The sequence below is a fragment of the Papilio xuthus genome, unplaced genomic scaffold (genome assembly GCF_000836235.2).
Source record: "Papilio xuthus unplaced genomic scaffold, Pxut_1.1 DF825355.1, whole genome shotgun sequence".
In the NCBI taxonomy this organism is placed as follows: domain Eukaryota; kingdom Metazoa; phylum Arthropoda; class Insecta; order Lepidoptera; family Papilionidae; genus Papilio; species Papilio xuthus.
In genome coordinates this window covers 846,317-859,455 of record NW_013533294.1, presented here as the reverse complement: position 1 = coordinate 859,455, position 13,139 = coordinate 846,317, and the positions used below count along the sequence as shown (strand labels likewise).

The 13,139-nt window shown below is 36.1% G+C and overlaps 1 protein-coding gene across 2 annotated transcripts in view; it reads left to right on the top strand.

Annotated features, from left to right (window-relative positions):
* Positions 1 to 12,553, top strand: part of LOC106126015 (uncharacterized) — a 29,527-nt gene extending 16,974 nt beyond the window's left edge. Inside the window, exons 12-25 of one of the 2 annotated variants that reach the window (XM_013323458.1) lie at positions 800 to 896; positions 1,400 to 1,616; positions 2,412 to 2,547; positions 2,995 to 3,177; positions 3,865 to 4,063; positions 5,013 to 5,160; positions 5,594 to 5,758; positions 6,249 to 6,383; positions 6,689 to 6,864; positions 7,486 to 7,633; positions 8,130 to 8,293; positions 9,547 to 9,631; positions 10,295 to 10,474; positions 11,117 to 12,553. In XM_013323458.1, coding sequence (XP_013178912.1) covers positions 800 to 896; positions 1,400 to 1,616; positions 2,412 to 2,547; positions 2,995 to 3,177; positions 3,865 to 4,063; positions 5,013 to 5,160; positions 5,594 to 5,758; positions 6,249 to 6,383; positions 6,689 to 6,864; positions 7,486 to 7,633; positions 8,130 to 8,293; positions 9,547 to 9,631; positions 10,295 to 10,474; positions 11,117 to 11,277 — 2,194 coding nt within the window. In that variant the 3' untranslated portion in view covers positions 11,278 to 12,553. Of the gene's footprint in view, positions 1 to 799; positions 897 to 1,399; positions 1,617 to 2,408; positions 2,548 to 2,994; positions 3,178 to 3,864; positions 4,064 to 5,012; positions 5,161 to 5,593; positions 5,759 to 6,248; positions 6,384 to 6,688; positions 6,865 to 7,485; positions 7,634 to 8,129; positions 8,294 to 9,546; positions 9,632 to 10,294; positions 10,475 to 11,116 lie in introns of both variants that reach the window. The other variant, XM_013323457.1, reaches the window with a different exon arrangement.
* Positions 12,554 to 13,139: the final 586 nt, after the last annotated feature.

Below are 13,139 nucleotides of genomic sequence, written 5' to 3'. Positions count from 1 at the left end.
TCCGGTGGCGGCACCTTCAACAACAACACCACCGACGCTTTGAGCGCAGGCGCGCAGTAAGCTGAGGACCGCGTCCGCGAAATAATACCAGTACCACTCATCCTGATGAAGGGCCCCCGATGGACTCGAAACAAGTCGGTGCCGCCACCGGACGTATATACGTGAGTGTTTAGCCGTGTTTATATATCAGTTTAATACAGTATGTATAATATTCTTCCATACATCTTTAAGAAGTCACAATTCTCTAGTATAACCTCTTTCATACAATAACTTCATCTGTTAGCCTCTAACTTTGTAAAAACTTTGAAGTTTACTTTGTTTATGTCATCATGTCAACTTTTTACTTCTTATGGAACTTCTTAACGTGACTTACTTAACGTAACTTCTTTCTTAAGTTTTCATAACTTGATTCATGATCACCATGTCATCATCGTCACACGCTAAGAGTGGAGAAGTGACATTGTCAGCAAACTTTTTTTTTAATATTTTTCTTTTATATTATAAACGAGCGGTCATAGACATACGCAATTGCAGATGCGTCTTTAATCGACGGAGGAGGGACATGAAAGAATAAATCCCCTTCCCATCTTATTCTTGAAAGGGAAAGAGGTGTGAAATGAGTCCTCTGGTACTCATCACACTACAGTTGTGTATGTGAGGTCGTATTCCACCGGACGAGGTACAGACTGCAGTTGAGGCTTGTGTTCTGTGAGGTCATGTTGCAGCAGACGAGGCACACAGTGCTACACATGTTTGCTTGTTTCTATCACTTTTAAAACATATAACATTGTGTTTCTAGATTGCAACCCACCGCACCATTACGTCGACCTCATTCCCCGATGAAGAATATAAGAAGATTCCAGAATACTGAAGATGATGGTGTTGGATCACAAGTGGTAATTATTACTTTATTTGTTACTGGCAGTCGCCTGTGACTGCAGAATTAAAAAAACTTAATAAGTCTGTGTTCTTCCAGACTATGTCCCATTGGATACCAAATTTCATCAAAATCCGTTAAGCAGTTCTGGAGATATCTTCTAACAAACATCAAAACATTCGCATTTATAATATTAGTAAGATGTGCTGTATTAAAAATGTCATCGTCAGCTTACTGTAACCCCAGTCTCGGGTCTCTGCACCTTCCCTAAGTGAGAGTATGTGATAGTGAATGCTGGTCCAGTGCAAGACTTGACACATATGTTTGAGTTTGTCAGATATGTGCAGCATCACGATGTTTTCCTTCACCATAACAACATAGGATAAATGTAACACATTGCTACATGACGGGATTACAACACAGGACATGCTGATTGCAAGTCAACTGATTAACCACTGAGTCACTGCAGTGAATTGTCTCACGGTTAAGTTTATTTTGAACTAATAAAACTTTATATTTCAGAGATCCCATCGTTTAAACACGAATTATAGTTATCAAAATGGTCAAAACAATAGAACACAAGATAGACCTGGCAATAGACAGAACAAAACAATTCAAAATAAAAACAATAAAACTGAAAACACACAAACTCCAGATAGAATTGAGAATAAAGGTAACATACCTCCGTTACGACGACCGCAGATACAAAATGTAATGGAAGAAGATTGGACAAATACACGTATGTGTCTTTTTATAAATAAATAAATAAATAAAAAACTAGTAGTGTATGTATTCTTCCAGACTATGTTCTATATGTATGACAAATTTCATCAAGATCTGTTGAGTTGTTCCGGAGATATCTTCTAACATACATCTAAACATTCACATTTATAATATTAGTAAGATTATAAAGAGGAAAGATTTGATTATTTGCATTTAATAAGATTCAAAAGATTGGTTCGATTTGGTTTCTTTATTCCTTAACTTATGTCCTTAGGAGTAATTAGCTAACGCCTGAGACTCCTTCCGCGCGGACTTAAAAAAAACTTAAGTAGTCTATGTGTTCTTCCAGACTATGTTCTATATGTATGACAAATTTCATTAAGATCTGTTGAGTTCTGGAGATATCTTCTATCATACATATATCCAATCATTCACAATTACTAACGTATTCATTTATATATTATATTTTTAATATATAAAAAAAAATACAAAACATATATTAAAAATAGAAAACCACCAGCTGCGGAGTCCCATGACTTAAACAATCAGTGGTCAGGGCTGAAGACAGGAACCTTCTAAAGATGCGTGCGGTTTCTAGGATAACTGATTTTTGTATCGGGTCCTTAATCCAACTGTTTAGTGAGAGCTTCTTGAGATGTTGGTCGAAGCTCTTCAGCCAAATAGCAATAATCCAAAGCTATTGATATTTCAGTCTTTTTGTATTTTTTCTCAATTTATGAACCTATGTTCTTACATTCAAACGTTACACGAGAACGAAAGGATTTAATGGTTACTCTGTTTTTTCCAGAAGCAGCGGGGCCTAGTAATATTAAACTAGCAATGAAATCAATAAAAACAATACCTGATAAGTCAACAGATGATAAGAAAGTTATCAAACCATTATCAGTAGAAGATGTAACACCAACAAAGAAATATGTACCTAAAACGTAAGTGATTATCTTAAAAAAATAGAATACTTGACAATGGTAGAGCGAGCTTTAACATGTTCGCACAAATTGTTCCGGCTCGTCCGGTGAAATACCACGAGCACACAGAAGACAGGCGTCAAGTGGAAGCAATTCCAACTACAGTCTGATGAGTGTGCGTCCCGGAGATCTAATTTAGTCATCTTTCCCTTCTCACCCGTTTTCTTATAAGGAAAGGATGGGAAGTGGAAGTGGACTTTCCTGATGAGAGGATGCATGGAAAGGGAAAATATTTTCTTTCTGTGCATCCTCTCCTCCGTCGATTAAAGTTAGGCAACGCATATGCAATTGCGTATGTCTATGGGCAACGGTTACAGCTATTTCAGCGATTTCAGGTGACTGTTCGCTCGTCTGCCATCTTATGATATAAAAAAATGGCATTAAAGCAAGAAAATATTACTTTTACAGATGCTTAGTGGAGACGATGTCTATTGGTGACATAGTGATGGTGTCAATAGACAAGGTGGCATCGGAATGCAGAATCAATGGGCCCGGGTACATTGGTGTGTCATTACATGAGAAATATGAAGGAGATTATATGAGTCTTTGTGATGAATATGCCGCGGATTGTGAAAAAGAAGGGAAATTTACGTAAGTATAAATGTCAACTTGCTGTTTCCTGCGACTCTGTCCGCGTGGAATTAAATAAAAACTTACTATATAGCCTAAACTACTATACAGCCTTTTTTACTAAACTTACTATATAGCCTTTTTTATATTGTAAAGTGACAAAAGAGCAAGGCTCCTTCAATTAGCCGAAATAGCGAAGTGACCGTTGCCTAGACATTATTTACAGATGCGTTATCTTTAATCGACGGAGGAGAAAGAGATTATTTCCCCTATATATGCGTCCCCCCTCTGTCAAATCCACTTCCCATCCTATATAAGAAAAGACTCTGGCCGTACAGAATTAAAAAAAGACTTAATAAGTAGTCTATGTGTTCTTCCAGACTATGTTCTATATGTATGTCAAATTTCATCAAGATCTGTTGAGTTGTTCTGGAGATATCTTCTAACATACATCTAAACATTCGCATTTATAATATTACTAGCTGTCGCCCGCGACTCCGTTTGCATGGAATTAAAAAAAATGTAGCCTATGTGTTCTCCCAGACTGTGCTCTACATCTATGCCAAATATCAGCGAGATCCATTTAGCTGCTTTGGTCATACTTTTATCCATCCATCCAAATATAGGCCTTTATAATATTAGTAAGATAGCTTTTGCTTTTAAATTTATTTTTTTGTTTAATTATAATTTGTTTTTTTTTCTTTCCAGTCCTAGCCCAGGCGATTTATTCTCATATTATAATAATGAAGATGGTGCCTGGTACAGAGCTAGATGTCTGAGTAATAATCTAGCCGCATTGATAGACAGCAGTTCTATTGTCAGTATGACGTCACAATGCAGAGTTCTACCTGACAAGTATACAGATATACCGGAGTTTTCTTGCTATATTCATGTTAAAGGTGTTGAAGTGAGTTGTTTTTTTATATATTTATTTTATATTATAAAATGGCAAACGAGCGAGCCATCTGAAATCGCTGAAATAGCGAAGAGACCGTTGCCCATAGACATACGCAATTGCATATGCATTGCCTACCTTTGATCCACGGAGGAGAGTATGTACAGAAAGAAAATATTTTCCCTTTCCATGCATCCTCTCATCCGGAAAGTCCACTTTCACTTCCCATCCTTATAAGAAAAAGGGTGGGAAGGGAAAGAGGACTTAATCGAGTCTCTGGGACGCACACTCATCAGACTGTAGTTGGAATTGCTTCCACTTGAAGCCTGTCTTCTGTATGGTCGTGGTATTTCACCGGGTGAGGACAATTAGTGTGAAGATGTTAAAGCGGGCTCTACCACTCTTGCGTTCAAAAATTTATGTTAATATTAATTTTTTCTTGACGATTTTGTTAGTATGTCACAGTTTTTTGGTTATTAATATTGATTTTGAGTTGGTTCATTTTTTGACATTTTGTGAAAATTTTTCGATTTTTTTTTATTTATTTTTTCCGTATAATCTGTAATGTTGTTCATATATCAGAGGTCTTGTGTTTATTGAATCTTGATAGAGACGAAATTAATAGATTTTTTTGAAATTTGTTTGTTTTTTAATTTTTTTTTTCCGTTCAATTATGCTGATATACCAGGATTTTCGTTTAATTAATGATAAAAGGGGTCGAAGATTTTTAGACATTTTTACTATTTTTTTGTAGTTTTTTTTCGGTCAAGTTACAAAATACGCGTATTTACTAAAGTTCTCATCAAAATATTATTTGTTAATTTATAAATATAAAAACTCGTAATCTGTACGCGTTATGACACTCTTTGGAAGAATACTAATCGAATGACACCTCACTTGTCATAATCTGTTCACTCATTTAAGATACAGGATGTTACCATTTTTTTTCATTATATTCCAGATCGGTGATAATGTGAAGTGTACACTGAAAACCAAACTAAAAGATGGCTACATTGTAGCTGTTGAGAATGTCGCGAGCGGCGCTAGTGTCGGCGAAGGAGAAATTAAAAGATGGTGTCCCGAAATTGAATATTCAGTTGCTAGTGTCGGTGAGTTTGTAAACTAACGGTCTTTATACGGTGGATTTTTATACATTGTTTTTCTTTTCGTTTCTTAATATAATTTGATCTCTTTGACTATTAAATGACAGGACCTGTTGAGCGTAGTCATAATTGGACTAGATCATCATGATTTTGAATTTGTTTATTATTTATGTAGGGCTGTGGTTTTTGAACGAATGTTAGACAATTAAGATTGAGATGCATGAATGACTGATTGGACAGAATGGAACGGAAGTATGACAGTGCGAGCGGAATGAATAATGGAAGGACGGCAAGACGAAACGAGTGCAAGTGAAAAGATATTATAAAGCAGTAAATAAAATAATAAGAAGACGAAAATCTTTCATTCTGCCCACCACCTCACCACATTTATGACTCTTCGCCTAGTCCTTTTCTTTATAGTCAAAACTTAACTTTACAGCTCTAGTGATACCGGAGATCTTGCGACCGGACGTGTGCGACAAGTCGCGCGTACTTTTAGTCGAAGCTACGGAGCTGAAGCGCGCGTTTGTACGCAGCGCTGACGTCACTGCGCAACGACGATACGATTCTGTGCTACAGGGTGTTGTGTTGTATGGACAGAGTGGTGAGTCATGTCACTGACAAGTTTTTTATGTCACTTGTCAATATATAAGTCACTGACAAGTTTTTATGTCACTGACGAGTTTTATGTCACATGTTAATATTTGTCACTGACATATTTGTATGTCACTTGTCAATATTTATGTCCAGACAAGTTTTTATATCACTTGTCAATATCTGTCACTGACAATATTTATATCTCCCACAATTTGTATGTCACTTTGTCACTATTAATTTATTTAGGCATGTATGGAAGAGTAGAGATAACCACTGTACCGACCCTAAGCTAATGTTATTTTTATGTCACCCGTATGTTTTATGTCATAACAATACTAACTAAATTACAAATCGACTGCTAAATTGTGTAAAAATGGGTTTCTGATATCAAAATCTCTATAAGATAAATCTTTGACAGGATAACAATATTTTATATAATGATTTTGAATGTCAGAAACCCACGCTTAATGTGAATAATAACATAATACTCATTTCAGCGGAACCTTTAACGGAACCACCAAATAAAGGTCAACTAGTCGTAGCAAAGTATTCAGATGGACTTCACTATCGTGCTATTTGTAAAAGAACTAACGTTAAGCAGAATAAATATTTACTAGAATATGTTGAATTTGGTTAGTATTTTTAATATTATATTTATACATCCCCGCTGAGGGTCTCCGTACCTCCCCTAAGTGAGAGTATGTGATAGTGAATGCCGGTCCAGTGCAAGACTTGACACATATGTTTGAGTTTGTCAGATATGTGCAGCATCACGATGTTTTCCTTCACCGTAACAACATAGGATAAATGTACATATGTAAATGTAACACATTCATACATCACGGGATTACAACACAGGAGCATGCTGATTGCAAGTCAACTGATTAACCACTGAGACACAGACGCTTATACAACATTTTTTAATTATTATTTCCAGGTAACTTAGAAATATCAAAGTTAGAAGATCTTTATCCGTGTCCAGAGGAGTTTGACCTCTCTTCTCAGCCGGCTGAAGCCAGCCAGGTGTCTCTGTTGACTGGTGACTTTAATATCACACCATCCGCTGTTGAATATATTGAACATTTGAAGGATTCCTGCATTGAATTGATACTGGTATGTGTAATCTTACGAATATAAATGCAAATGTTTTGATGGATGTTTGTTTGTTGTTCTCAAGAACGTCTGAACAGATCTTGATGAAATTTGTCATAGTCTGGAAGAACACATAGGCTACTTATTATGTGTTTTTTAATTCCGCGCGGACGGAGTCGTGGGCGATAGCTAGTAGTGTTATAATTGCGAATGTTTAGATGTTTGTTATAAGGTATCTCCAGAACAGCTGAATGGATCTCGCTGAAATTTGACAAAAATGTAGAATCTAGTCTTTTTATAATAAAAGGAAGTTAACGAGCCACTTAAATTAGCCGAAATAGTCATTTCCTAGTCCCTTCTTTAACTTACAAGAAAAGTGTGGGACGGGGAGAGGACTAAAATTGCCAGTCTTGTATGGTAGTGATAGCATCTTACAAACCAAACAGATTTTGTTGGCATCTACCACAGTTAACTCTTCCCCTACCCTTCGTTACAAAAAGTTGCGAAAAAAAGTGTTTTTGGACGTATTAGAAGGAGAAAAGTCTTTCCTATACGTCCCCTCCCCTGTCCAAGAATAGTATTAGAGCGAAGACAAAGTACATGATTGTTATTTCTCTTAAATATTATATTAATTTTCCACAGACAAATGCAAATGGTGCAAAGACAGCGCCAAGTGGTGCAGAAGTAAAACTCGTGGTTGCCGACACAAAGGAATGTGTGAATACAAAATTGGAGGAATTATGTACACCGGAGTGGAAGAAAATGGAGAAAATAGGTGTAGATGTTATTGGTGAGTATTTTTATAGTAAACAAAGTGATCCTATAAGGGTTCCGTTTTATTCCGATGAGGTACGGAACCCTAAAATGACTAATTAACTAGACGTGAATTAGTCAAAATGGCGAAATTGATAGCTGCCCATAGATCTACCGTGGTTACACAAAGTGCATTCGCTCAGAAGCGATAACTTTCGATAAGTCCTGTAATTGCCGCCAGCTCTATTCATATTAGAAATTCGTTATGGAGTCACTACGGAATGCACTTTGTCTAACCCTGCATTTGCAGATGGTACATTCAATCGACAGAGGAAGGGACACATCCCCATCATCTGTCCAATCCAAAACAATTCCCCTTCCAACAGAAAGGGGAAAAAGACGGAGTGTTTTGTAACATCCTGTATCTTAAACGAATGTACAGATTTTGATAAGTAAAGTGTCAATCAATTCGTGATCTTCCAAAGAGATGTTTTTATTTTTTTAATGATTTTTTTTAAATTCTTTGTTCACAGAAACTCCTTGTATAATGTATAGTGATTTGGAACAGTTGGAATTACCAGAAAGTGGCTGCGAGATTGAAGTGTTGGATATCAGCTCGCTAGATGGCGCAACTATATCTGGTTATATGAAGGGGGAGACACTAGCTAAGAAGATTCTAGAAGAATTGTCTCAACAGGTGAATAAATCTAGAAATTTAATCTTATTCATTGATTCATCAGCTCAGTATACTCCCCCATTGAGGGTCTGGGATCCTACCCTGAGTTAGGGGTGACTAGGCCATAGTCAACCACGCTGGCTAAGCTATTTTTCAAATATTCACAATGAAATACATTTTATTTTACTATAATAATGAACTTCGTCTGCGAGGAATTAAATAAAAATAATCAATATTTGCGCTAAATACTACCCTGTGTCCCAAAGTTGTACTTAGCTAGATTACTAGCTGTCGCCCGCGACTCTGTCCACGCGGGATTATAAAATAGATGTTGTCCGATTGTCAGAGCTACTCAATATGCTCACAAAATTTCATGAGAATCGGTCAAGCCGTTTCGGAGGAGTATGGGAACGAAAATTGTGACACGAGAATTTTATATATAAGATAAAATGTCATAAGAATTGGAACAATAGTTTTGGAGTTTATCGCGAACATACATCGTGATATGACAATTTAAAAATAGTTTTGTAAATAGTATAGATGTCGCCCGCGACATCTGCCCGGAATTAAAGAAAAAACTTAATTAGTAGGCTATTGGTTCTTCCAGACTATGTTTTATAAGTATGACAAATTTCATCGAGATTCGTTCAGTCGTTCTGGAGATATCTTCTAACAAACAAACAACCATCCATACATCTAAACATTCGCATTTATAATATTAGTAAGATTTCAACAGTGGTAGAGTCAGCATTAACACAAGGCACGTTTCAAATGCGAAGCTATTCCAACTACAGTTCTCTTTCCCTTTTCACCCTCTTTCTTATAATAAGATTATAGAACTGAGAAAGATATGGATGCGTGGAAATTCTATTTAAGAAAATAGTTTGATATCGATAAAATTGTACATCACTAAACTGCTATACGTTGGAATTTACTCTGATATTATGTTTATTTAGGTCGACACTTGAGATCCACTGCGTATGCGTGATCATTCCCTTACTGTTTCTTTAGGATTTTATTATCAAAGATTTTTTTCTGATTATTAATTCTTTTTTTTTTATAAAATATTAGCAGATTTTTTAGTAAATTTACTAATATTTCTTTCTACCATTCCAACTAAGCTCTAGGCTTGTGCTAGGATATGGTTTACGACAATAGTCAAATACCGGGATTCGAACCCACGACCTCGTGATCGGAAATCCGTACCCTTATACATTAGGATATTGACGCTAAGTATAAATTCATTGTTTTGTTAAATATGTTTATTTTTGTAGATGGAGGCATATTGTAATAGTGAAATTGGTAAAGAGCCTTATTTGCCCAAATTGGAAGAATTGTGCATCGCGCAATGCCCGCCTTGTGAGTATATATTGTTTTTTAAAAACTTAATAAGTAGTCTATGTGTTCTTCCAGACTATGTTCTATATGTATGACAAATTTCATCAAGATCCATGCAGCTGTTCTGGAGATATCTTCTAACAAGTTACATACGTTTTTGAGAGTGGTAGAACCCGCTTTAACATCTTCGCACGAGTTGGCCAGGTTCGCCCGGTGAAATACCACGACCACACAGAAGACAGGCTTCAAGTGGAAGCAATTCCAACTACAGTCTGATGAGTGTGCGTCCCGGAGGTTTAATTTACTCCTCTTTCCCTTCCCACCGTTTTTCTTTAAAGGAAGGGATGGGAAGTGGAAGTGGACTTTCCGGATGAGAGGATGCATAGAAAGGGAAGATATTTTCTTTCTGTGCATCCTCTCCTCCGTCGATTAAAGTTAGGCAACGCATATGCAATTGCGTATGTCTATAGGCAACGGTCACTTCGCCGCTCGCTCGTTTGCCACCTTATGATAAAAAAAAAAGAACGGAACTGAACTTCAATATCGCGTTTTAAGTCGATGCCAACGCCATGACAAACTCAAACATATGTGTCAAGTCTTACACTGGACCAGCATTCACTATCACATACTCTCACTTAGGATGGATGCAGAGATTCAGATTTCTAAATCTAGGTTTTTTTCCAGATCCTCAATGGTTCCGCGCAGTATTCTGTGAGCAAGTGTCCGGAGCTGGTGGTGTGAGTGCTCGTCTATGTTATATTGACTACGGCAATATGGAAGTAGTCCCTGTTGTTGCTCTGAGGAAAATGTTGCCGGAATTTGTCACTGGAATACCGGCGCTGGCGTCGCATTTGGAAATTAAAGGTAAGATAGATGGCGTTGTTATTAAAAATAGAAAAATGAAGGAAATCAATATTTTTAAAGCATTTGACTTCATTCACACAGACTGGGACAATAGAGTAGATTTATATATAGTTAATACTAGTTCTGTATCGAGACTCCGTCTACGTCTAATAAAATAAGCTTAATTAGTTGTCTTATGTGTTCTTCCTATGTTCTATATGTATGACAAATTTCATTGAAATCCGTTTAATCGTTTTGGAGATGCTATCTAACAAACATACATCTAAGCAATCGCATTTATAGTATTACTAGTTGTCGCCCGCGACTACGTTCATGCGGGAATGAAAAATACATTGGTAAAGGATTTTCAGAGTAATAAAAATGCATATAGAATTTAATAAAATTGACTCGAATTGCTTTGGAGAAGTATTGTAACTAACATTGTGATCAGAGAATCTTATCTTACTAATATTATAAAAACGAATGTTTAGATGTATGTTAGAAGATATCTCCGGAACAACTCAACGGATCTTGATGAAATTTGTCATACATATAGAACATAGTCTGGAACACATAGACTACTGATTAAGTTTCTTTAATTCAGAATCGCGGGTGATAGCTACTATGTTAGTAAATATACTAATTTAGCGCCTTTTCTTTCAGATTTTCCTAAAGTACCATCAGCGGAACAATTATCTAAAGCCATACAACATATGGAGATAAATGACGAGGGTAGAGGTCGTCTCAAGGTCACCAAATGTACCAAACTAGATAAAGGATTGTATTTAGTTGATGCCCCCGATTTGATAGCAGCTATGATGTAATACTCAGACAATGTTGGGCAAATATTGGTTAAGCAAAGTTGGGCAAAAATTTAGTTGTTCAAAGCTGGGCAAATATTTATTTGCTCTACGTTGGGCAAATATTTAGTTGCTCTACCTTGGGAAAATATTTAGTTACTGTACGTTGGGAAAATATTAAGTTGCTCTAATTAGGGCAAATATTTAGTTGCTCTACGTTGGGCAAATATTTAGTAGCTCTAAGTTGGGTAAATATTTAGTTGCTCAAAGCTGGGTAAATATTTAGTTGCTCTAAGTTGGGTAAATATTTATTTGCTCAAAGCTGGGCAAATATTTAGTTGCTCTAAGTTGGGTAAATATTTAGTTGCTCAAAGCTGGGCAAATATTTAGTTGCTCTACGTTGGGCAAATATTTAGTTGCTCTAAGTAGGGCAAATATTTAGTTGCTCTACGTTGGGCAAATATTTAGTTGCTCTAAGTAGGGCAAATATTTAGTTGCTCTACGTTGGGCAAATATTTAGTTGCTCTAAGTAGGGCAAATATTTATTTGCTCTAAGTAGGGCAAATATTAAGTTGCTCTAAGTAGGGCAAATATTTAGTTGTCCAACTTTGCTCTACTTATTTGCAAATGATTTGTAAATTTTGTTTTTTTCCCACTGATAGAAGTTTGTTCAGTACTAGGCAATCACTAAACTATTATTCTTAAGAGTTAAGTTAGGTTGTATTTAATATTATTAACTTATGCCCACTTTTGGGCATTATTGTATATTTTCCATACTTGACTTCTTAGAATTTCTGTTCACTATTGGGCGATATTTTTTCAAGACATGATATGATTGATCTTATATATTTACTATAGTAATTAGGATTTGACTTTGACAAAGCAATTTTTGTATTGACAACATAAAGGAAAACTGCAATATTAATCTTACTGATATTATAAATGCGAATGTTTAGATGTATCTTCAAAACTGCTTTATGTATCTCGCTGGAATTTGATTATAGATGTAGAACATAGTCTGGAAGAACACATAGACTACTTATTAAGTTATTTTTTAATTTGACGCGGACGGAGTCGCGGTTGACAACTATTATAATATTTACACGATTTAAACTGTCACGTATGTTCGTCCGGTGTCTATACCGATTAGGGCCCCTTAGGGCCCTTCATTAGTAAGTTAGTTTCCGTCTCCGCGAGGTACCCGTCTCATTCACCCTAATAAAGGGCCCCGATGGGACCAAAACTGGTAGAAACTTAGCGGAGTCGCTCATAAAATACGAAAGTAAGTAACTTTTCAATTTACTCGCAGTCTCCTTGATTTTCAAGATGGTGGAACAAATCTTCTGACCTAATAGAAGATTTGCGTTACCTTATTATCATCATCAGCTCACTATACGTCCCCATTGAGGTGCTTGGAGCCTTCCCTAAGTCATGTGACTAGGCCATAGGCGAGTGCCTTGTACGAAGGACCATTTATAACTTTGCAATAACTTTCCCATTCTGTCTGTCCTAGTTGTTGCGACTAGTCGTAATTATGTACATTAAACTCAATCGTTTATACTAAAATATTTGTCGATTGGAGTTTGATGTTTATCAAGATTTAACAACTTTAAAAATGGCATTTAATAAAGTTAAAATTGTCATTTTATCTCGTTATATTACCCGCTTTTGAATTGTAGGAGGGACTAAGATTTGTACGTTACAAAGGGACGTGGTTGTGGTAGACAAACAACTTCCCTTTTTATATTACACGATTTCATCTTTTTTAAATATCTTTTTAGGTATACGTTAATTATTTACTTAATTCAGACTTACTAGACATTTGTTATGTACGGTTTCTGAAGTTAGCAAGACATTTACTTTTCCCATAGTTAATCTATGCTTAA